Source organism: Aedes albopictus, chromosome 1 (assembly GCF_035046485.1).
Source record: "Aedes albopictus strain Foshan chromosome 1, AalbF5, whole genome shotgun sequence".
In the NCBI taxonomy this organism is placed as follows: Eukaryota; Metazoa; Arthropoda; class Insecta; order Diptera; family Culicidae; genus Aedes; species Aedes albopictus.
In genome coordinates, this window is record NC_085136.1 from 144,007,805 (window position 1) to 144,033,317 (window position 25,513).

The following is a 25,513-nucleotide window of genomic DNA, read 5'->3' on the forward strand; positions in this document are numbered from 1 at the left end:
TTAGTGAATGTAAACCACTTGCGTGCGCAGCCTTTTCTTTTTTCTCACTCGTTCATTTTGTTGAACGCAAGAAAGAGCGAGATAAAAGAGGGGGCAAAGTGCCCCCTTTATTATCTGTTTCTTTCGCGTGTTTGTTTACGAGAGTGAGTGAGAAAAAAGAAAAAGCTGCGCACGCTAGAGATGTAAACACTTAAAAGGGTCCACTATAGGCTCCATCGGCAGCGTGACAGATAACATGGAAATCAAAGATGGGTCCACTATAGGCGCCGAGATATTAGCAAATAATCCTATACTGCCGTTCTACCACCGACGAAGTTCTACGCCCAATTGTCCCATGTTATATGGGAGTCGCATATAACATGGGACAATTATGCGTAGAACGGCAGTATAGTGGACCCCGGTGGTGTCCATTATATAGGCAACATCGATTCATATTTTTAAATGCTTATTTCATTGGAATAATTTATTTATATTGTATGTTTGACGGTCTTAACATAAAGAGGGGACATGAAACTTGTTATAAAATTCCACTTTGGAACAATCCACTGACGTAACATAGCTAAAAAGCCACAGAAGCAAATTTCGATGGCTTAGGGGGTCCACTACTAGCACCCAAACCCTATGTCAGTGCAGCCTAGCACGGAACTGATCCAACTTCTTCAGCGTTGGTTAAGGATGCTATTCCACAGCTGAAAACCAACAAAGCAGCTGGTAAAGATGGTATCGCAGCTGCACTCATCAAGATAGACCCAGACCGGGTAACATCGCCGGTCTGCACCAGTTGATAGACAGGATCTGGGAAACCGTAAAGCTAATGGAGAGGTATAGGGAATGAGTAATCTGCCACATTAACAAAAAATATGAATTTGGAATGTGAAAATTTTTGAGTGATCTACAAAGTGCTTATCCCAGATCATCTTGCGTTGTTTGCCATGTAAAACGGAAGAGTTCGTGGAAAGTTATCAAGTAAACTTCATCGACGGACAGTCGAGAACGGACCAGATCTTCACTGTACAGCGAACGCTCTAGAAATATCGTGAATTTCAGGTCCCAACGCATCACCTGTTTGTCGACCGCAAGGCGCCGCCGAAGAAAATTTCCACTATTCTCGGTCCTGGGCCAATCGTTTCCAGTCGCCCTGAACGTTAACGAGTCCTCAGGTCCTCCTCAACTGCAAAAAGCCAACGTGTGCACAGCCTTCCACGAAGCCGACGACCCCTTCCTGGTTCTTGGCTGAATATGATTTTAGCTTGTCGTTCCTTCAGCATACGAGCTACGTGCCAGCCCACTGCAGCCTTCCGTGTTTTATTCGCTTCACTATCCATCTATTTATATACTTGGTACCGTAATCTGGGGGGAAGTTGATCACTTTTCCTCTATTCTTTTGAATAAAATCAAGTACAATGCACATGACTTCAAACAAATATTTTTAAAACATGTACTGAGTGGACCTGTTTCAAGTTCCGTAAACGAAATTTTTACAAGAAATTGCTAAATTTTATAAAAAATGCTCAAATGGCCAAATTTGAAAACTTTCAATCCGGGGTGAAGTTGATCAACTAATGACATAACATTCTAAGAATGGAAAATTATTGAACAAACTAAATTTGATGATGCTGAATCCGAATAAGTTTTTAAAATTCTTACAACTGGTCTAATTTGTAAGTTAAAAATAAAATAAAGTTTAGTAAGTTACAGAATGACCTACATTAAACGCCCAAAGGTATGCAATTGCCTTAAAAAAACGTCTTACTTTTGCAAAAATATGCTTTTTTCAAATAAAACTGTTAACATCAAATTTAACACAATGCTATATTCAATAAGCCTACCATGAATAAATAAAAGTGTTTTGTGAGTCATCCGATATACAAGGCGTTGCTGGGATCCGATTTTTAGAAGGGCAGTCTTTTCACCGAGTTTCAATACGCATCCAAAAAAGTAGATATTTTTATGTAAAATCTGTCACAATTGCCATAAAAATTTTCAAAAATTCTTCAAATATATTCACACGATCGATTCACATAAAAAGTTTTTCCATTGAAACAGAATTGAGGCGTCCTCAGCGGTTGAAGGATGTGGACCCCATTGTGATCAACTTCACCCCGCTGATCAACTACCCCCCAGATTACGGTACAATTCGTAGCTCATGCGACGCGCCGCCAAATGCCATGCTCCAGTTTACCGCTGACTATTGTTCGCAGCACTTCACGTTCGAACACTCCAAAGGCTCTCCGTTCAAATCGTTTCAACGTCCACGTTTCATGACCGTATAAAGCAACCGGAAAAATAAGAGTTTTGTACAACACGAGTTTTGTCTTCGTTTGCAGCCTACGGAACTTCAGCTGGTTTCGCAGACCGAAAAAGGCCTACCTCTTATGAACGTCTGTTCTACGGCCCGACGATCGATCCCGATGATGTCGATGTCGTTCGCGAAGCCCAGGAACATATGCGACCACGTGACAATGGTTCCATTCCTTTGCACGCCAGCTCTCCTTATCTCTCCTTCCAGTGTTATGTTGAACAATACACTCGAACGAGCATCGCCCTGCTTCAGTCCATCTAAGGTTGCGAACGATGACGGAACTTCATCCGCAACTCGTAGGTACACTTGATTTCGATCCGTCAAGCGTCGCACGAATCAGTCTAATCAGTTTCGCCGGATAACCATGTTCGATCATAACCGCCATAACTCGTTTCTCTTTACTGAATCGTACGACGCTTTGAAATCAATAAACAGATGATGGGTCTGCAAGTTGTACTTCCGAAATTTATCGAGAATCTGCCATCTGATCCGTCGTTGATCGGCCCTCATGAAAACCCGCCTGGTATTTGTCGAAATTTCAGGACCTGCAAACAGCTACGCAGCGCGCAATCAAAGTGTGCCATGGCCCCAGTGAGGAAAACTCTCAAAACCTCATTGGTGGCACATGGCTCCTTCGATGCGGCCGCGGCTGACTGCTGCAATTATCCAGCACCCGGATGGGTTGCTTCTTCTTGCTGCTGCTGCTCACCGGTTTGGTGCTCCGCTCTGCTGCTCGTGGCGATGATGCTTCGTCAATGACGATCGTTTTCAGAATGCCCGATGCGGGGATGCTCGCTTCTTTTATATACTTTGCACACATCTAGTGACCAATCGGAAGCACTTTGTTGAGGGGAAATAAATTCCCCTTCGCTCGTTTGTTCGCTCTGCGACTGTTGCGTGGTCAACCGCGGTTGCGTGTTGATGATGTATGTGCACTACAACAAGCAAACATTTTTCAGCTGATATAAAAATACATAACGCGGCAACATGAAATCTGTCCTATATTAAACTTATTTATTTTTTTTTAAATCAAAATATTTTTTTTTACATCTGTGTTACTCATTCTACAGTATTCATCGACGAAGTACTCTTCAATCGGCCTCAGCCTGTGAAACAGGATTCCGTACACAATTTTGTACGCTGAACTGAGAAGTGTTATTCCTCTGTAATCTGCGCACTTCAGTCGATGCCCTCTCTTGTATAGATGGAAAATGAGACCATCTAAGCAACTAGCAAGTAGTTCTTCCTTTTCCCATATCATCAATATAATACGGTGTAAGATTTGCTACAGCTGCTCACTACCATGCTTGAGAAGTTCGGTCGGGTCGGGAGTTCGTCCTTTCCAGCAACTTTGTTTTTCTACAGTCCTCTAATGGCTGTTTTGACCTCGTCTAGCGTTGGAGGTTCCACAGCTTGTCCGTCGTCGTCGATTCGAATTCTGTCTGTTGCTTTTCCATACCCATCGTTCAACAATACCTCGAAGTGCTCTCCCTGACCGCCACCATTGTTTTATTTGTCAGCAAGTTTCCATGAGTCCGTCAGCATTGTCTCCTTCTCTTTCTTTCCTTCGGCGTCGGTCCATAAAGCCGTCCTTGCCCTCAAAAAAAAAATTGAGGGCAATGTTTACAAATCGTATGAGAATTCAATGAGGTTATGTTTTTGCTGCAAGCCTCTATCACGGTCGTTTCACATGACGGGAAAAGCCGGCGTTTTTCTCTGCACGCCATTGTTAGTTTCGTGAAATCTCCGCATATCTTTCTGTTCTATACACTCTTGCGCCTGAACAATCACATTTTCATCATGCGGTGGATTCGTTTTTTGGCTATTCTTGCTTCCCTATATCGCTCCCTGTTTTGCCGGGTCCCCGACACCAGCATCCGGTTTCTGGGAACATTCTTCTCGTCCGTTACCATCTGGCACTCCCCGTTGAACCACCCATTCCTAGGTCGTCTTTGAGCAGTGCCTAACACCTCCCGTGCTGCCGTACTCATCGCGAGGACAGACTTCCACAGAATGTTGAGATTATCGCTCTCGTTGATTTCACTTATCCGCTCGTCCAGTTTCCGATGACAGTCCGACTCGTTCGGCTACCGCGCCATCTGATGAAAACTGCTAAACGGTTGATAATCAAGCGCGAATCCTACTAACAACGAGATAGTGATCTGAGTCGATGTTGAGACCCCTAAAAGTTTTAACATCAATGACGTCCGAGAAGTGTCGACTATCTACCGTTTGGGCTCGCGTTTAGGTGTCTCCAGGTGTGCTTGTGGATAACCTTACGTGTCGTTAGTGACGGAGTGAAGGCTCCCCTTGCCGATGGTTGAACGGAAAAAGTCCTCTCTTCTGACCTACGTGCTGGCGTCACCGATGACAATGTTCTGCCTTATCGCTGCCGCTATGGTAGATGTTATATTTTAATGATATGTTGGCGACGGGGTCCACCGCCCTGAATTCACGTCCACCAGATTTGGGCCAATGCATTTCCTGAATAGAAGCTACATGCACACCAATTTTCTGCAATTCAAGAGCCAAGAGGTTCTCTCGTCCAGGTTCATTTAAGGTATTATTTCGTTCAGAATTCGCAAAACATTTCTCGGGTGCCTTCCATCAAAATCCAGTTAATCCGGAGTCCATTCAAAATGCACTCAACAGCGTTCCTACAGATGCAGTGGCCATAAGTCTCTGCGAATTTTCCGATGAAGATATTCTCTTCGCGATCAGCAAGTTAAAGTCTTCGACTAATGCTGGACCAGATGGAATTCCACTGATTGTTCTGAAGCAATGTGCAAGTTCACTGTGCACACCATTACGTATTATTTGCAACAAGTCGGTAACACTGGGAAAGTTCCCTGAGAGTTGGAAACTTTCAGTTATGTTTCCTGCTTTCAAGAAGGGAGATAAACGAAACGTACAGAATTACAGAGGAGTTACATCATTGTGCGCTGGGTTCAAGTTATTGGAGACTCTTGTGAGTCATGTGCTGTTATCTGGAGTGAAGGACTATATCTCGACGGATCAACACGGATTCTTTCCTGGAAGGTCGATCAACACCAATCTCGTTAAATTTACATCACACGCTATAAAAGTAATGGAGGCAGGTGGTCAAGTGGATGCCATCTATACCGACCTGAAATCTGCTTTCGATCGGGTGAACCATAGTATTCTGCTAGCTAAAATGCAGTGTCTGGGTGCTACTGCTAGATTTACCTCATGGCTGCCATCATATTTGGACCATCGTGTTCTTTATGTCAAGATTGGAAGTGCAATCTCTGATTACTTTCATGCCTGTTCTGGAGTTCCTCAAGGAAGTAACCTGGGTCCACTGCTTTTTTCGATATTTTTCGACGATATCTGTCTAGTACTCCCTGATGGATGCAGACTACTTTGCGCGGACGATCTTAAAATATATCTGCTGATTAAATCTAAGGATGATTGCGAGGAGCTACAGCGACTAGCAGATCTTTTCGAAGACTGGTGCTTAAGGCTCAAATAACCATCATTCAGTCATCAGCAATCATCAATTATTCAAAAGCAGTTTTCTTGCTAGAAATCCAAAAACCGTCAATGAAAAGTATTTCACTGCTATCCAGATGCTGAGTAGAGTACAGCGATAAGTTTTCATTACCATTGGTTTTGATTTCAGCGATAAAACTGCTTTTGATTTTCTGGTAAACGATGATGGTTTGTTTCCTCTTAAGAAACATGCTAGCTATCTCTCTCTCTTCTTGGCGTAACGTCCTTTACTGGGACAAAGCCTGCTTCTCAGCTTAGTGTTCTATGAGCACTTCCACAGTTATTAACTGAGAGCTTCCTCTGCCAATGACCATTTTGCATATTGTTACGTCCTGGAGTTTGGGGTGGCCGTGACACATCGTCGTGTATTTAAACTCCCAGGAGTAAACAAGAACACATTAAAACGTAGACTTTATTTACACTTAAAATACTACATTATAAAGACGCGACACGTTTACAGCACGGCGGTTACAAAACTTCTAATTCTAATTGACTGCTTTGTGCATCAACCGAAAGGCAGACTCATTGCCTTCGGTGAGCAAGCAGTATAGGGAGAGACTGCTGATCAGTTCAGTGGTTCCCAACATCTCCCCCTTTTATTTCGTTGACGGAGTTAACCATAGCGACGGTCTTCTGGTGGACGAAGAGCGATGATGATTGGATGGTAACATTCATTGCGTAGTCGATGATCAGGATGACGAAAACGATGGCACGGGTAACGTTGGACGTCCATCGATCAGACCCTGGTTGACCATCCATTTGAAAGCGTCGCTGATTGCAAATGACCGCCTTCTCGGATCATCCATGCGGTGTCCATTTCGGTCCAGTAGGTGCTGTATATACTTCAGGCGTTCTAATTTATGAGCACCAAATCTTCCAGTGTGGGCCGGTTGAAAATAATTAATTTTAATCACCGACTCGGTTGAACCGACACTGGATGTCTTGGGAACCTCTGCCGAATGGTCATGCTGCTGCTTGCTTTCGGCGCTATTTTCACTGATGCCACCGGGTGATGCAGGAACGGCGATCGAGTGAACAATAGCATGTTGTGTTTCGCTTTGCTGCTGCTGCTGCTGCTGTAAGTCCGAGTGCACGGGAACGGACGGCCGACTCATTAAGTGCTGCGGTTGATTGATGAATACCGCCGTGAAATCAACTGGATTTTGCACTTGTGTTGGATTCGGGAGTACGGCAGTTAGAATCTCTTGTTGATTCAACTCGATAGGCGACGACGACGGTGCAAATGTTGGTTGATGTAATGGTGGTTGAACGAGATTCAATACGAATTGCTCCAATAATTTCATTTGTTCCATGGAATGAAAATGTTGGAGCTCCAGCAGCTGCTGCATGTCGCTGTAGAACCGTTTACTTGATTCACTTTCAAGCTGCATGTACTGCTCCATGTAATGCAACAAAGTGATTTGGTTCTGGGACGTTGTCGAAGCAGTGGGCACTTGCTGTATCACTGGCGGCGGATAGGCTGTCGAAGAAGTATTTAGCCCGTCGAATCCGCGCGAAATCACTGTTGGGGCATTGTTCTGCGAGTGATTGTATGGTTCCATCACCATGGTGGGGCTGATCTGGTGTTGATGGAACTGTTGGTGCTGGTGAGGCTGTGCGCTCGCGGACGGATAAAGTAGAAAAGATGATGGATTCTGGTTCCAGTGGCCTGATCCTAGAACCGGAGAGTGTAGCCGATGATCTGCATGCTGCGGTTGCAGATAGTATCCCGCGGCTGACGCTGGATGTACGGGGGCTGTTCCACTCTTTGGCGCGTAATCCATTGTGCCGTCCATCTTCTCCTCCGCGAAAAAAAACAGAAACGCGTCGCGGTTTCTCACTGCACGCTCGGGTAACTCGTCGCCACTGTTACGTCCTGGAGTTTGGGGTGGCCGTGACACATCGTCGTGTATTTAAACTCCCAGGAGTAAACAAGAACACATTAAAACGTAGACTTTATTTACACTTAAAATACTACATTATAAAGACGCGACACGTTTACAGCACGGCGGTTACAAAACTTCTAATTCTAATTGACTGCTTTGTGCATCAACCGAAAGGCAGACTCATTGCCTTCGGTGAGCAAGCAGTATAGGGAGAGACTGCTGATCAGTTCAGTGGTTCCCAACACATATGTATATCGTGTGGCAGGCACGAAGATACTCTATGCCCAAGGAAGTCAAGGAAATTTCCTCTACGAAAAGATCCTGGACCGACCGGGAATCGAACCCGTCACCCTCAGCATGGTCATGCTGAATACCCGTGCGTTTACCGCCTCGGCTATATGCTAGCTATAAGCATCTCAAAATGTTCCATAATTTCGTTTACGCGAAGGAAAACTCCCATTATTTGGAATTACAAGATGTCCGGGATCCAACTGCAACGAGTCTCTGTAGTGAAAGACCTTGGAGTGCACCTTGACACTAAGCTATCGTTTGTTGAGCATTTCTTCTAACAGGAACCTCGGCTTTAAATTCAGGATAACAAACGAGTTTCGTGATCCGTACTGCTTGCGCGCTTTGTACATGCCATTGGTACGTTCTGTACTAGAATCGGCGTCTATTGTGTGTTGTCCTTACACTGACATTTGGGGTAGACGGATTGAAGCTGTCCAGAAGCGTTTTATTAGATATGCCCTCAGATTTTTACCCTGGAACAATCCCGACAATTTGCCGCCCTACGAAGAACGCTGTCGCCTTGTGGACATAGAAACGCTTACAAGCAGACGAATTATTGCTAAAGCAGCATTTGTTAGAAAGCTGCTATTGAACGTAATAGACTCTCCCACTCTACTGCGACAAATTAACATCAATATTCCTCCTCGGGTATTAAGAAACAACGACTTCCTGCGGCTGGAGTTTCATCGGACAGATTATGGCCAGAATGAAGCAATTAGGGCAATGTGCATCGTTTTCAACAGTGTCGTCAGTGTATTTGACTTTTGTGTATCTGTAGATAGTTTTATAAGAAGACTTAGACGAATGTTTATTAGAAATTAAGGTTTGCCAAATGTTCATGTAGACCTTGAAGTCAGATGGACAAAAATAATAAATAATAAATATCGTTCGCATTTTCCTTTTCTAACTTCATTTTTCGTGGTGTTGAAAGGCTTCGACAGGCTACCTTACCGGGGTCGCACTGCCTACATTGTGTTGGTGTGGCTGCCGCCTTATTTAGGTATAGCTGACGCGATACAGCGTTTCTTATTCAGCCGCTGGATACCAGAACAGGCGCTGTTTGAGCCGCGCCTCCTGGGTGAACAGACGCTCGGGGCGTGCCTCTTCAATCTAGCTGAAGTCAGAAGGACAACAGTGCCCAGGCTGCACTATCAACTAAGCACAGGACTCTTAGCTGGCGGTCTTTGTCATCGCTTGACCCGTGGAAACATGAGGTAGGAATTTGTGAGGAACAGAGCTATGTTGGACGCTCTCCTTATCGACTCAACATTTTGCTGCCCACTTGCCTCAAAATATACAAATTCATGCATGGGCTGGCAAAGAATGCCCTTCAATTAATAACTGTGGAAATGCTCAAAGAACACTAAGTTGGAGAGAGACAGGCCAAGTTCTAGTGGGAAAGTGGAGCAATACAGAAAAAGAAGAAGTAATAATATAGTTACCAAGTCACTAGAGACTCGCTACAAAGCCTGTTCAGAGATAATCTAGCTAGGTAGTTTTTAAGGAGCAGTTCCCTTCGATAATTCATTTACATAACTGAACAACCTTCAGAAGTGACCTCAACGCGAAGGTTTCGTTTCAGTTCACGATAATCAATTCCATTTGTTTTACTCTTCGGTTGGTGATAATACTACCAAAACGTAACGATTTACGTCTGGCACAGTTTTCAATTTTTTTTCCGCGGAGTGTGATAACGAAATTGGCTTGCAATATTTATATACAGTATCTTGTAGCGTCCAATTTCTGTGGCAACAGATAAGGATTCACGCACAAAATTGCTCTTTGTGACCAGCGAGTCAACTTTCTTCCGCTTAATCTCCCCCCGTGATAATTTACTCGCAGTCTAGCTGAAACCTGCTCAACTCATAAACAAGTCACAGACGTAGGTATAGGACTTTTCTATACAGCAGGGGGTGCAAGCAAAGATTGCTCTCTTTCGGACTGTGTGACTCCGAGAGAGCAGAATACAAATACTGGCGGGCCTCCAAGTTTTGCCTCAGTTTGACGTTATCATCTTGATGAGTAACATCAATCTCGGTTCTACCGAACAGTAGTAGCAATCTAGGCAGGATTTTCATCCTTTGCTAGCAATCACACTTTACCACCACCGGAGTTATGTGATTTTATTTATCGTGCTGTGGGTGTGAAAATATTCGCAAATTAGTGTTTTAGCGCCACGAATTTTATACCAAAGAAGCACGTGCGTACTAAAGATAGTCGCACGGTGGAAAAAAAATCACTGTGAAAACTGAACAGATATTCGATCAAAAAATTTTGGTGTGTGTATTTGGACGAAAAAGTGAGCAAAATGCAAAACGTTGTGGATTGTAAGGAGCACATGCCCAAAGCCGATACCATCCGGCTGCGAAACAAGCATATTGGGTAAGTTTTTGCAGCGTGTTTGCATCAGCCTGTGTCTTAGTTATAGTTACATAAATACTTAGCTTAATCGAAATTATCATAATTATTCATTTTTGAGATTAGGAACCTGAATTGCTGTTTTCTTTCCTTTATGGGAACAATAATTATTCGACAGCAAAATATTCAATGCAAATTAGTTAAAAATCAGAAAGAGTGATTTAACAATGAATATGATAAAAAATATATCAAACATAATTGCAACTTTAAAAAAAATATCCTAGGTTCCATCCATGATTTGGTTACCTTTATTTTATTACAGCAAATCTTGCCAATTGTTCTACAAGACCGACCCGTTGAAAATAGTTCGTGGCCAGGGCCAGTATATGTACGACGAAGAAGGGTCACGCTATCTCGACTGCATCAATAACGTCGCACATGGTGAGTCCAATATAGACACTTCCTCGTTTTTTTTGTGTTGTTTGCAAAACCCAAATATAATCAATCGTATGCCACACAGCTGTTCGAAAATGAAAGGCCCAGCTTGCAATTGCAGCTGGCTTCGGGAGACGGGAGTTCTCTCAAACAAATCAAGGTAAATAAACAGAGAATGAGCTCACATGGCGACGATCATGCCGCCAAAGAGAATCGAGCCGAGTGTACGACTTTCGATTTCTCATCAGCTGGTTGGTACGCTCGTAATCAGTACCTGTAATACCTACAATGTGCGTCAGGAAGAAAGTAGACGACGAAGAAATTCGTTTTTATTACCTAAGTAAATATTACGTCTAGGTATATGCGTTTGTTATTTCTCCAAGAATCACCATCTTAACCTTTGAAAAAAATGTTACAGGGGCTAAAAGATTTTGTTGCGAATCTTGTTGGGTATAACATTTTCTAAATGATAACTTCATATGTAGGGTAAAGTGGGGTAGTTTGGCCACCCTTTGCAAAAGTCGACTGATGATACAAAAAAACTATGTTGAATTTCCCGAACATCGATGATCAATGACCAATGATGGTGATAATACAGTCGTGTCTCCTGTTAGACGCTGTCACCCACTTTACGAATCCAGCTAATTTTTTTTAGTGCAGTTAGTGCTTACTATAGACTCATCACGCGAGTGTAAAAAAATCGAAGATTCGAAATGAAAATTGTCATTCTCATATTTTTCATTCGTGTTTCGCCGAATTCTCTGTCAGCCTCGCTTTTCTCATTCAATTCCCTGACATGAGTATTTTCTTGCACATCGTAAAATTATCAATAATTCATCCATATTGATATGGTAAGGTTATGCAGTTGAGTGTAACGAAATAAGGGGCCGTCCATATACCACGTGGACAGAAAATTCATGGTTTTTGACCCCTCCCCCAATGTCCACGTGGACATCCAAAAAAAAGTTTTGTTTTCATATTTCCAAAATAAATGGAAACAGTGATTTTGAAAAGTTTTTTTTTGTAATTGCGTTGCGAATTACCCTACTTTTCATTCGCGGAAACAATGTTAAAACGGCCTACTTTTCTTCACTGAAGCAAAGGTGCCGAAAAGTAGTACTTTTCGGCACTCTTTATCGTGCTGAAAAGTAGTACTTTCCGGCACTTTTGCCAGCACACACTTTTTGTTAAGAACCGCTACTTCCGTAGATACAGTTACTGCTTCTACATGCACTGAGCAGTTCGAATCCGAATCAGGACGATTCAGATTCTGATTTGAACTGCCAATCAGGCGTAGAAACAGAAACTGAACCTACTTTTGCTTTTGCTTATGATGCTACATGACGACGACGGGAGCTTGAAAACTTGCGACAGTTGGCCTCCCATAGCCTACCTGATCGAAGAAAATACTATGCACTACGTCCTGTCGCGCATGTAGGCTCGCACGTGGCTGCTGCTGATACACGTTTGTGTGGCTAGGGAGATTATACTGTACGGGTATTTTTGCAATTACAAAAAAACTTTGTATGCAACGCGTTGCAAAACTCGATTTTTTCAGCACTCGTCGTATTTATCCAACTCGGCAAGCCTCGTTGGATAAACATACAACTCGTGCTGAAAAAATAATCATTTTGCAACTTGTTGTATAAGTAACTATTTTAATATTATTGTTTTTTTTTTCTTCGTAAACAATGTCTTAAATATAATTGAAAACTTTATAAAATACAAATATTCTATAGCTTTACATAGAATACAAACAAGTAGCACAAAATAGGCACTCTTTAGAGTGCTGAAAAGTAGTACTTTTCGGCACTTTTGCCAGCACACACTTTTTGTTAAGAACCGCTACTTCCGTAGATACAGTTACTGCTTCTACATGCACTGAGCAGCTCGAATCCGAATCAGGACGATTCAGATTCTAATTTGAACTGCCAATCAGGCGTAGAAACAGAAACTGAACCTACTTTTGCTTTTGCTTATGATGCTACATGACGACGACGGGAGCTTGAAAACTTGCGACAGTTGGCCTCCCATAGCCTACCTGATCAAAGAAAATACTATGCACTACGTCCTGTCGCGCATGTAGGCTCGCACGTGGTTGTTGCTGATACACGTTTGTGTGGCTAGGGAGATTATACTGTACGGGTATTTTTGCAATTACAAAAAAACTTTGTATGCAACGCGTTGCAAAACTCGATTTTTTCAGCACTCGTCGTATTTATCCAACTCGGCAAGCCTCGTTGGATAAACATACAACTCGTGCTGAAAAAATCATCATTTTGCAACTTGTTGCATAAATAACTATTTTAATATTATTGTTTTTTTTTTCTTCGTAAACAATGTCTTAAATATAATTGAAAACTTTATAAAATACAAATATTCTATAGCTTTACATAGAATACAAACAAGTAGCACAAAATAGGTACCTACAAGTTTTCAAAATTATTTTTAATTCAGCTTAATGTTTGTGAGAGTGTGGGTTCGATTCTTGCTCCATTTGATGAAAAACATTCATCAAACGGAAAATTCTTTATTTGGTGTTTTACGTATACACAGAAAAAAATATGTAATTAAAATTCAGCGAGAAATCATGCACATAAAGGGAATGCTAGAGTTAGTGCATATTTACATGAGATATCATGTAAAATTACGTTACGTTCGTGTAAATTTCCACTAATAGTCGCGTAACCGGTTGGAATCAATGATGGTTTACGTGAAGGTTGGCGGAAATTTACACGATGGTACTGTAATTTTACATCATATCTCATGTAAAAGTGTAATAACACTAGCATTCCCTTTATGTGCATGATTTCTCGCTGAATTTTAATTACATATTTTTTTCTGTGTAGTGTCCATCGCCAATGTTTAATGTTTAGTCTGTACAGCCTCTGGTTGAAGACGGTGTTTTTAGAATGTTTGTTCAATCTATGATTGTCTGATTGTTTTGTTGAGATAAGGTAATTTCAAATATTAGATTTTTGTAGAGATAAGATTATAATGCTTAGATTTTTACAAAAAAAAAAAAACAAGATTCAAAGCAACTAAATTGTATTGCTGAGGTTTAGACTTTAATCAAGACTTTAATATCCATTAGAAACATCTTAAATTTTAAAGGAACATACAAAAATAAGTTTTGAGATAAGCCTGCAAATCCCTACATGTATTTTGAAACATTTAAGAAGTTTAAAAATTTGATATGAAACTTCGAAAAATCCATACAGAACTTCAATGAAAATTTTCTGACTGAAACACCAACATTTGCATTGTCTACACTCCATATTAAATCTCCAGAATATTCCTCGATAAAGAAACTAAGTAATTAGAAATTATGATAATTTAAAACAAATTAGTCTATGAATCAATACCATGATTTTTTTTTTCCTTGAAGAAGTAACTTACAACTAAAAGACAATGTATAATAAAATAAAATGTATCAAAGAGTTGTTGAAGAGAATCTCATCAATAATGCGACGTAATTTGTTTTGTTTGTAGATTCTTGTAGATTCTTGTTTCCTTATTTATATGTCCTCTCCGTGGACAAGCGTGGATTTTTCGCTAACTCCCTCCCCACTCCAAGCTGTCCACGTGGTATATGGACGGCCCCTAAGTAATATACCTAGTAAAGGTGTAAAAATGTTGTATTCATATTGCAGCATGAATGGTATGAAATCTAATTGTCTACCAAAGCTTCATTAAGCGGGTTTATCGTACATCATCGAAAATGGATATTAATTTATCAGACGGCCTCGGACAGGGTCGAAAGAAAACATTTCCCCTGCACATCAACGAATGTCATCCTATCTAAAAATATGTGAATTTGAAATTTCAACAATAATCTTTTTGAAAAATGGTATTGTTGATTTACTTTGGAACTTATGTATGTTGTTCTCTTCATCATGTGGCGTTTTTTGAAACCTATTGAACTCAAAGTTGGTCTCTAATCTTTCAGCTTGTATAGCTGAATCAAACGACCAAGTTTCAGGCAGTTAGGCCGACAAAAACCCCTAATGACGAAGAGAACAAACCTGTTGATAATACCCTATATGGATAATGTTCATAAATTTTGAAACTACGTGACATATACACGATTATTTATCAATTTTCTTAGCTCATGGCCATTCTAATTACTTTCTAATATATGTCAAGCCTCTATAGTTATTTTAAACTAAAAAAGGAGTTAATTAGAGTTAACTTTTACATACCAAACCGCATTTCTAAAACACCAATCTGTCATTTAATTGATTGTCGCAAACTGTAGTTGAACGAAACAGCTGTCAATATGCGACAATACGCCACACTGTCTATGGCCTTGGTTAGCACGTGGTACTCGTGCACGAAGTATTGAACCTGTTTGGAGTTCAATACGAGCCTTGCCCTAAATGTGGACGGACATTCATAACAAATTGCTCGAGTTGGTGCCGGTTTGCAGAGACTAGATCAACTTACACCCATTTGTAGTGTGCTGTATTTCAGAATAACTTATCCGACTGGTCTCACCCACCTTAGCGTAGCGTAGATTGCGAAAAATTGCAGCTTGTTATGGTGTAATTTGGTTTAATGCACTCGTCAAGTGTATGGTAATTTATTGTCCTTGGCGGGACATACCACTGAGAAAAGCACCATAAGTATCAATGTGTAATAAAGTAGTATGAAATCTGTGCCATGTATCTGATCATACATTTGGAATATACCTATTTACATCACGTTGATCAGATGCCACCGACCTTCCGAAGGAAACCATGTGCCCTTTCGTTGTTTTTCCGCTTCGGTTATCTCGAGTGTCCGGCCCGCCATATCTTGCTTGACCTAGCTTATCTGCGTGGGGATAATATCAATATGCATTATAATACGTGCGCTCACCATCAATAAATTTAACGAGCATCAAGTTACAGCGCGCGCATTGTTCTCTGCCGTTGACTGTTGGTCGTCAAGTCCTTTGCCCGCGACACGGATTACGTCCATCAACAGCATCAGTATAGCCCGTCTGAACCAAATATAAACTGGTGGTGTGTGCGAAATTCTTGTTTGCTCTCGCTATTTGCAGTCGTCAATCTGTTTATATTTTGTTTGTTTCAGCCGTTAGAGCGTTTCCCTCGGGGTGCTGCTGCTGTGGCTTCTGTGCTAACCAGCAGCGTGCTCGCCGTTGGTAGTTGCTGATAACAGTGAAGAATTATTGCGTTACTTCAGGTTATCTGCACGATAAGGTCGTTCAGTTATTAGGTCTGAGTTTATTACGAATAGATTCCCAGAATTTAGGTTTCTTCATGATGTGCCGATTTGAACACAACTTCGATGTGCATAGTCTTTCAAATCCCAATTCTTCTTGGCATAACCTTCTACTTGAACAGATTTCAGAGGGGTCTGGGTTGGTGCAAAAGATAATTTCAGGAAAGGTTTTTAATAGACTTCAAATAGGCAGTTTCGGAGGGGTGAAATTTCAGGATTTTTCGAGAAATTTCAAATGGGTACAAGGGCGTTGCAACTCATCAGTATCAAAGGTTTTCAGGGGCGTTTGGGGGTATTCAGGTACATTCAGCGATATTTGCGGGGCGTTTCATAGGGGCGTTTTGAAAATTTTTGGGTGTCAGGAGCATTTCTGAAGACTTTCAGGGGCGTTTCATCAGTTTGTAGTGGTCTCAAAGGTTTTCAGGAGCATTTCAGGTTGCTTCAAGGTGTTTCAGAGGGTTTTGGGAGAAGTTTGGGAGTGTTTTAAGGGCTGGTCGCAGATCAGAAGGAATTTTTTGGCCTTTCTTGATACATGGGAAATGCCTTGCCTGAATCGACCAAGAAACCGCTTTTCTTCGATCGCAGTACGCAGTTGCGAAGGAGCAATGATTCAAATGGCTGCCACCGTAGAAAGTTTCTGCCAGGAATCGGTCAAGAACTTTCTTGAGCGATTCCTTTTGAACACGAAACTGGGAATGAGTGTAATCGGTTTCGTACCTTTTATATCCTTCAAAAGAAGAATAATAAAGATGTGCAGTATCTGCTGTGTGGTCCAATGACCACACGTATTTATATTACCTTAGGTAGACATAATGAATCATATCTAGACATTTAAGTACTATCATGGATAGGATTTCATGTACACGGTCAGAAAATTCACACAAAACTGAGCTAAAGTGGGACAACTCAAAATTGAGTAAATTTTTTTTCCTGCGCTAGCACTGGCCCAAGTGCGAAAATCTCATCAGTTTAAGCTGTATAATATTCTTGCTGATGTGAAGAATATTATACGGCTTAAAATGGTTGGATTTTTGCACTTGGGCCAGCGCTATCGCTGAAAATGCAATTTACTCTTTTTTTGAGCTGTTCCAGTTTAGCTCAGTTTTGTGTGAATCTTACTCATTTTAGAGTAACTTTTTCTTAGCGTGTAGGTAGATATCTTATGCACACAACCATTAGGTAGACACTACAGTACCTTTTAATTCCGCCCTATGTTGCTTATCCTTTGACAGATACGCGTATTTTGACTACCACTTGAAATCTTCCTCAGTGTCCGTTATCCACAAAGGTACGAAACTGATTACACTCATTCGAAGAGGGTATTCTGTTTAGATGGTTCAAAAAGTCGGTACAAGAACGAAACTGGGCTTTAGAGTTCTTGAACGCTTCGGCAGGGGGTTTCTGAGGCGTTTCAGAGAGGCTTAAAGGGGTTCAGAGCGTTGAATTGGCCCTTAAACCCCTGAAACGCGTCTGAAAAGGTTTCAAAGGCATATTACAAGGTGTCTACTATCTAGAAAAACGTGGGAAAGCCTGGAATACTCAGGGGAATTTTACTCCGATAAAAAAAAATAAAACATTGGGTCGAATGAATAAAAACCTGAGCAGGAACGAATAACTAACACATAACTGCAGCATATATACCAAAGTCAGGTATAACTTATTTTGGTATTTTGTAGGTATTGATAAAATACCTCAATGAGTTATTCGTTTGGTGTTGAGGACTGCTTGAGGTATTATTCAATTTTTGTAAAATCGCTATATGTAAGGAAAAAATCGTCGATTTTTATTTAGGTAAATAAATGCAATACCTGGTGTCATGATTCACGTGTTATGCACAGAATATACACCAGCCATTATTTTAGGTATATTACCTCTTATGCAGGGCTTCTCAATACCTCATTGAGGTTGTAGGTATTTGATTTTCCATACCTGAGTATGGTATTCTTCAGCTGTTTTCTTCTGTTCGGGAAGTAGTGATCGTACTACTTGTAGATCTACACAAAAGAAAGAAGGGTCCATAGAGATTACAGAATTGTTGGTATGAAAAAAAAACGTTTTCGAGCATTCTTTTCATGAATATAAGCTTTTACTATGTTTGTGGTAAGAATACACTGACAAAACAAGTATTTTTCCCGTAATGCTGCAGAGTGCTGGTTCTTACCGATAGCTTATGGTTCCAAAAAAACGTTATCCTCTGAATGATTAATCGCAAAGCAACTTAAATCAAGAAGGGATTTTTGAGAGCTCTGGATAATCGTGGATCACAAGGAGGGCTCCCAGATCTAGCAAATATTTTCGACAAGCCGACGAATTTGTTAAGATGCTGCAAATTCCACGTGGACGTGGATGAACCTGGTAGTTAAAATCCATTTTTTTTTCCAGAAATTCCGTTAGGGTTTCTTTCTGGAACTTCGTTAGAAATACCTCCTGGAATGCCTCCCAAAATACGGCTAATAACAAGACAGATATCTACCCTCTTGCTCCATATAGTCTGGGAACTTCAAGCACACTAGCGCCACGAACGACTAAAGGGAACAACATTATGAATAAATGTGCGTGAGATGCTACATCTTCCGTGTGCGTATTTGCATGTACACGCACACAATCATGTTTTAATGTTCCTGTGAATCGTTGAGGGCGTTTCAACCTTGTAGCCTGCGACAGGATGAGAGCTGTCTGTCTTGTTTTTAGCCGTCTTCGCTTTTATGCATTTTTTCCAGGACTCCTGAATTCTCCTGGATTTTTTAACGAGGGTGCTACAGAATTTCTTCCCGATATTGCTCCCAAAGCCCCTCGTGGGATTTTCCCCGGAGTTTATCCCGAATTCTCTTTAAGAATTTCTATCGGAGTAAATCATAGAATTTCTCCTAGAATTTCTCTCGGGATTCCTCTTGGAGATTCTTCACTATTCCTGCCGGTGTTCTTCTTGGGACATCTCCAGAACATCTTCCCCGAATTAATCTCAGAGTTGCTAAAGGAGTTTTTCCTGGGATTTCTGCAAAATCCACGGAATAACTTACGAAATTCCTTATAAAAAATTCTGGAGAAATATTCGAAAGAATTCTAGTGAAATCTTGCGATAAACTCCGCAAAGTTTTATTGGAGAAATCTCGACCGAAAAAACTTGAGAAAAAATAAGACATCTCGAAAAAAAGTTCTAATACTAATCCCGAGAGGAAATACTATGGACATTCAACAAGGAACTCCGAAAACCCTATGGAATCCTGGGAGCACCTACTGACGAAATTCCGTGAGGAAAACCAAGAGAAATATCGGAAAACTATCGGTAAAAATCTCGAGATATACTGTAGGATAGTTATCCCGTAAGACCACTAAATGACATTCGTGAAAGAACTTTGAATACTTTTGGATGGATCTTCAGGAGGAATCCAGCGAGAAACTCAGGAAGCATATCGAAAACCTTCTGGAAGAAATATCGGGAGGTACTCCAACAGATATCTCGTGTAAAACTTATACGGAAGGAACTCTGGTAGAAATCAGGTAGCTCTCAGAAATCTTGAAAAAAACTTGAAAAAAAAAATGGGAGCTATCAAACAGTTGACAGCTGGACCAAAAAATTACATATCTTTTATATAAAATATTACACTCACCTCTACTCTTGGACAGTCGCTTTCATAGTTCTGACACAATGGCGGTACGCGTGTGTTACCCTTTATTCGGCAAACTTTTAGATAAAATTACAAGGTAAAAGTCCTCTATACACTGTTTTTTTAATAGCATGCTTCTCAGCTGATAAAATTACAAGTAAGTGTTCCCATCCCTGGTACCAACGTTGGCCTTAGATTCGGTTATTTTGCATTCATAACGAGTTCCTATATTTGCCCTCTCCCGCCTACGTCACACTGTTTGTATGGAACTTAAAAAATATATATACAAATTATAAACGTCGAAGTATTTACAGAAACCTTGTAAAACCAAAAGATCCCAGCAAGGCAATCAGTGGGTTGAACAAACAAACCAAATAACAGTCTTTGACGCGATCATGATGACCGAATGCAATGGTTATCAGTCAATAAACATTAATGAACCAACTAATGACGTCAAAGTAGATTTCAATTTCATCACGCAGTTCATTCAAAGTTTGACGAATTTGAACCAACCTGTAGTACGTAGTACTACAAGTGTAAGGTACACTGGAGGGCAAGTGAAAAGGGCAATATAAGATAAAACAAGTTTACGTGATGTGTTTAGCCGTTTGAGCTGAAACTTACATAGATTGTTCTTCTAGTCTTGGCTAGCCTAGGTTTCGTTCTTCGAAAGAAACTTGGAAAATGATAGAATAGCCTACTTCTATCATTTTTTCTTGTTAGTATTACATAATACTTGTAGCACATCGTAGATGTATTACAAGCATTGAAACCGCCAAGCTTACTGTGCAGCGTTTCAAATAAACTTTAAGAGATTGCATTTTTTTTTCCAGAAGCCAATTTTTTGTTTAGTGTACCGTTGAATTTTTGTTTTCATATATCGCGGTCTAATAGATGTATTGAATGCCTTAAGAAGCACTACGTATTAACGCAGAAATTACCAAGTTATTTAATACATCTTCAATTCGAAGTCTTACCGGCTTATCATCAATCGGTATTGTTGATAATCCTTGCCCTAGAAATCTCTCCCTATATACCTTCCGTAGTATCAATTCTATCTCTTCTTATACGAATGCTGAGCGCTTAGTTTGCGTGGAAGCACGTTTCTACTCGCCCGACATGTGCGATAATGAAAAAGGCTCGCGCATAGCGTCCGCGTGATGGGGTCGTGATACAGCAACTATAGGTATAGTGGTGTCCAGCCCAGCCGAGCCGGTTGATTTGTTTTCGTAAACAAGCTTTTAAGCGTCATCCCCGCATATCAGTGCGATTGTGTTTATTTTAGGATTCAGTCCATTGGCTTAGCACGTGCTTCAGAGGAAGTTATAGTTAAGGGTGTTAAGAATGTTTGGCCCGCTACCTAGTTAGAGTCCGATTAAACCTGTTCGGGTTAAGTGTGGGTGCTGCGCAAAATGTCCTCCTAACTTGTGGTACTGGAAACATCCAGCTAAACTGCTTTACATTTCACGTGGAAAATTTTCTGGTGGCTATATTTAGATATTTATGTGATGTCTTTTTAAATCATGAAAATTCAAAAGCAATGAAATGTAGGGTCTTGTACCATTTGGGCAGGTGTACCTATTTTGGGCCCTTGCCGCTATAACTAAGTTAATTTCAAACCGATTGATTTGAAATTTTGTATTGAGTTAGGCACGTATAGTATCTAACTCTGTACAAAAATTCAAATCAATCGGTTTGAAATTGACTTAGTTATAGCGGCAAGTGCCCAAAATAGTTACACCTGCCCAAATGGTACAATACCCTAATTGGGGTATCTTACTGATAAGAAAAAAATCCGGGGTATGCTGGACCGAATACATAAATATTTTGTTCAACTCGATATAAAATTTTCGAAAGATTCTTCTTCTTTTTGGCGTGGCGTTCTCACTGGTTAGTGTTCTATGGACTCGAAATGTTGAGGTTTCTGTACCGATAAATCCGGCCCTGACAATAAGGTTGAGAAACTGCCGGGCCGCCTACCGTCTACCCCCGTTGGTTTGAACGACACCTCATGCAAATCAACGGGGTTCATTTTTAATTTGAACTTCTAGTAACCCTGTGGGCATCGAAAAACACACTGATGGTAACCCTTTTTGCTGTTTTGTTTTGATTCTGCGTTTCGTTTCACCCCGTTCCATGAGCAGAATGACGTTTTAACCATTTTTAGTTTGAACGATGTGCAGATTAGAGGGGGTCAAATTAAAAAGTGTTCAGATTAGATGAGGTCAAACCAACGGGGGTAGACGGTACTCCCCAATCAATATGTACATATATTCGGAAATTCTTCATTCTAAAACCAAATATGTTTTTCTCATGTATCCTTTCCAGTGGGTCACTGTCATCCCAAAGTGGTAGAAGCCGGTTCCCGCCAGATTGCTACTCTGTCGACCAACAATCGCTTTCTGCATGATGAACTGGTAAAGTGCGCGCAAACGTTAACCGACAAAATGCCGGGGAATTTGTCGGTGTGCTACTTTGTCAATTCGGGTTCCGAGGCTAACGATTTGGCTCTGCGGTTGGCGCGCCAACACACCAAGCGCCACGAGGTCATCACCCTGGACCAGTAAGTATGCAAAACTTTATAAAAGGAACAATTCGTTCAATAGGAGGCAATCAGTGAAGTACTAGATTGAAAGTAGTGAGCTGGATTTTTGTATGGTGAGATGATCGATTCTCCATTTCTGCAATGAAATGGTGCAAACAGCGTGGGTTATATGATTTCTTGCCTAATTTGATGCTGTTTGAGCAAAAGTTTGGGTAACTGTGTTGTTGAAGTTGCAAGAAACAAATAATACAACAACAAAGATACCCAAACTTTTGCTCAACCAGCATCAAATTAGGCAAGAAATCATATAACCCACGCTGTTTGCACCATTTCATTGCAGAAATGGAGAATCGATCATCTCACCATACAAAAATCCAGCTCACTACTTTCAATCTAGTACTTCACTGATTGCCTCCTATTGGTGAAAACATCAAGATTTCGAATATTTTTATTTTGCGCATTTTCCTAAGAATCGTACTGAGTCTTTCATAAATCTATAAAAAGCTAGTTTTATGTTACGTTACAATCTCCAATCCCGAGACTCCAATCTTATAAACGATGTCCATTGTCCACGTTTTGAAGATTGCTCTTTCAAGTGACGGACTATGATCTAACTATATATAATCTGTATCTATTTATACAGTGCTTATCACGGACATGTGTCTGCGGTGATGGAAATTTCCCCTTATAAATTCAATCAACCCGGGGGTGATCCGAAGCCAGAGTTTGTGCACGTAGTAAGTATCTGCGGCTAAGGTAGCAATCGCATATAAATTCCATCCTTCAACCATCGTTATCACTATCAATCGTATCGTGCAAATTGATGGCATCATGACACCAAACTAATTCTTGCGCGCGCGCGCCATCCAACCGCGTCCGCATACGCCTAAGAAACCTATGAAATGCTTCCGTTTTCCTCAAGGCACCTTGCCCGGATGTCTATCGGGGAAAGCACCGCGATTGCGACTATCCCGAGGGAACCGACATGGGTCAGTTGTACGCCGATGAGGTCGCTCGGCTCGTTGAGGGCAGCCGTACCGGAGTCGCGGCCTTCATCGCCGAAAGCTTGCAGAGCTGTGGCGGACAAATCATTCCACCGAAGGATTACTTCAAGAAGGTCTACAAGTAAGTATTTTTAATCTCGCTCTTTAATATGAATTCTGTTTAAAATTCAATTCAATGTCTAGCAATCAGCCCCTCCCAACAAACATTATCACTGTACAACAGATGAATAAACCGCTATTAAGCCATAATTTTGAAAATTTTGGCTGAATAAGCTGTTATTAAGTTGTCATTGTTACTTGCCTCTCCTCAAACTGGAAATTCTACACTTGTTATTAGGCTTGGTCAACCTGGTCGATTTTTTCGAAGAAAGATTTCCCTTTAGCGTACAAAGCAATTGTGCAAAATTTGGGTGCGATTAGTTGAATTAGAATATACGGATCCCTGAGTGGAGGTCAGCCTGTATTATTTTATGTTATACTAGCTGTACCCGGCAAACTTTGTCTTGCCTACTGCGTTTTTTGACGTTTCAAGTCCCAAGCCAAGTCCAAGTCCCCGTACAAAATGTATGGAAACCCGATTTTCAAAAACTCTCCATTTTTGCAAGTTTTTTGGCTTATAAACCTTCCTTGGGTGAAAACTAACAGAACAAAACTCAGACGACCCGAATCAGACCATCCGTTCGCAAGTTATGCGCGGTCCCACGTATGCCACTGCATTTTTATATATATAGATAACACAAATATTTTTTTTAGGATAATCCGTGATGCTGGTGGCGTAACTATCGCCGACGAGGTACAAGTCGGCTTTGGTCGTATCGGAACTCACTATTGGGCATTTGAGCCCCATGATGTTATTCCCGACATTGTGACCGTTGCGAAACCGATGGGTAATGGGCACCCGGTCGGCGCCGTCGTCACTACGCCAGAAATTGCAGAAAGCTTCGCTTCCACTGGGGTGTGCTATTTCAACACGGTAAGCAAAACTCGATACATACATATATATTGTAAAACTGAAATTAGTTGGATAATTAACTGTCATAAAATAATACTTTGTTTTATTTCGTTAGTACGGCGGAAACCCGGTATCTTGCGCCATTGCCAACGCCGTGATGAACGTTATCGAAGAAGAGAACCTACAAGAAAATGCCCTCACCGTGGGAAAATACCTGCTGGAGCAGTGTCGTTCGTTGCGCTACGAATACGATATCGTTGGCGACGTTCGAGGAACGGGATTATTCGTCGGAATCGAACTAGTGTCCAATCGCAAAGAGAGGACACCGGCCACCAAGATGGCCAAGGCCGTCGTAGACAGGATGAAGAATACGCACAAAATCCTTGTGAGTAGCGATGGTCCCAACGATAACGTGATTAAGCTAAAGCCTCCCATGGTGTTCAACGCTGAGAATGCTGACGAGTTTTTGTATGGTTTCCGCGAATGCTTGACGTATTTGGAAAACCTAGAAAAGGCTCAGCAGACGGGAAGCGTCGAAGCGCGCTCGGTTGTAACGATACCAGTGCCTGCTACCGGAGGACTTTGCAGTCTTGCAAACAGCACAATTAGTGAGAAGCGTGAAAAGTTAATCAAATCAGTTTGAACATAAAAATGAACACTGCATGTTTTTCTTTGATATTTTCTCAATTTCTTATGTTTATCGATTCTATAAAAAAAACTTAATATACTTATTTGTTTAAAAATAGGTGAGCTTACTACTTCCAAACTGCTTTATACTCTGAAGGAAATTTCTTCAAATAAACAAATAATCTCATAATACTTGTTCAAATAGTTATTTTATATCACATTTAAATTTAATAATTTAACTCAGCATTTCTCAAACTGTGGGTTCCGACCCACTGATCAATCTTCAGCATATAAGATCAGCAACGATCAATCTTTGCAGACTTATGCAAAATGGTACAGCCCAAGTACAAGAACCTTACTTTCGTAAGGGGAATTTCTATCTAGGAAACCTTGTGAATCCGGTGTTTGCTACTTTCAGTAAACATGAAATGGCAAGCTCGCGTGTCATGCCTCGAGCCTGTGTGCTTGTCAACAACGCAGTAACTAACAACCAGAGATGTATGTGCTATCGCAATTGATGTAGGGTGGGGCGGGGCAAGATGGGTCAGTGCCATTTTCGGACGCATTACTCATGTTTTGATTATGTTAATGTTGAGAACCACTGGATTAGCTCTCATGCTCTCGCCGATCTGCGTGCTCGCCGATAGCATTGTAATATGCCTTCGCCCGATGCACAATCGCAGAGAATAATTAGATTAGAAGTAATGTAGCCTCCATGAAGTATCGTGTCGTTTTTGTAATGTAGTCTTTTATGTAAATAAAGTTA

The 25,513-nt window shown here is 41.1% G+C and overlaps 1 protein-coding gene across 1 annotated transcript; it reads left to right on the plus strand.

Annotated features, from left to right (window-relative positions):
• The first annotated feature begins 9,977 nt into the window (after nucleotides 1-9,977).
• Nucleotides 9,978-24,937, plus strand: LOC109422780 (alanine--glyoxylate aminotransferase 2-like). Its single transcript, XM_029861683.2, has 7 exons — nucleotides 9,978-10,374; nucleotides 10,673-10,791; nucleotides 21,948-22,182; nucleotides 22,808-22,901; nucleotides 23,087-23,289; nucleotides 23,922-24,141; nucleotides 24,236-24,937. Exons 1-7 carry the CDS (start codon nucleotides 10,301-10,303, stop codon nucleotides 24,761-24,763), a joined length of 1,473 nt encoding a protein of 490 aa, XP_029717543.2. The 5' UTR covers nucleotides 9,978-10,300; the 3' UTR covers nucleotides 24,764-24,937.
• The last annotated feature ends 576 nt before the right edge of the window (nucleotides 24,938-25,513 follow it).

What these genes read in the sequence shown, in the direction of transcription:
- LOC109422780 (XM_029861683.2), top strand. Translation starts at nt 10,301, where the DNA reads ATGCAAAACGTTGTGGATTGTAAGGAGCACATGCCCAAAGCCGATACC. An exon ending in GAGGTCATCACCCTGGACCA is followed by an intron (nt 22,183 to 22,807) that starts GTAAGTATGCAA and finishes CTATTTATACAG; the next exon opens with TGCTTATCACGGACATGTGT. An exon ending in AGCCAGAGTTTGTGCACGTA is followed by an intron (nt 22,902 to 23,086) that starts GTAAGTATCTGC and finishes GTTTTCCTCAAG; the next exon opens with GCACCTTGCCCGGATGTCTA.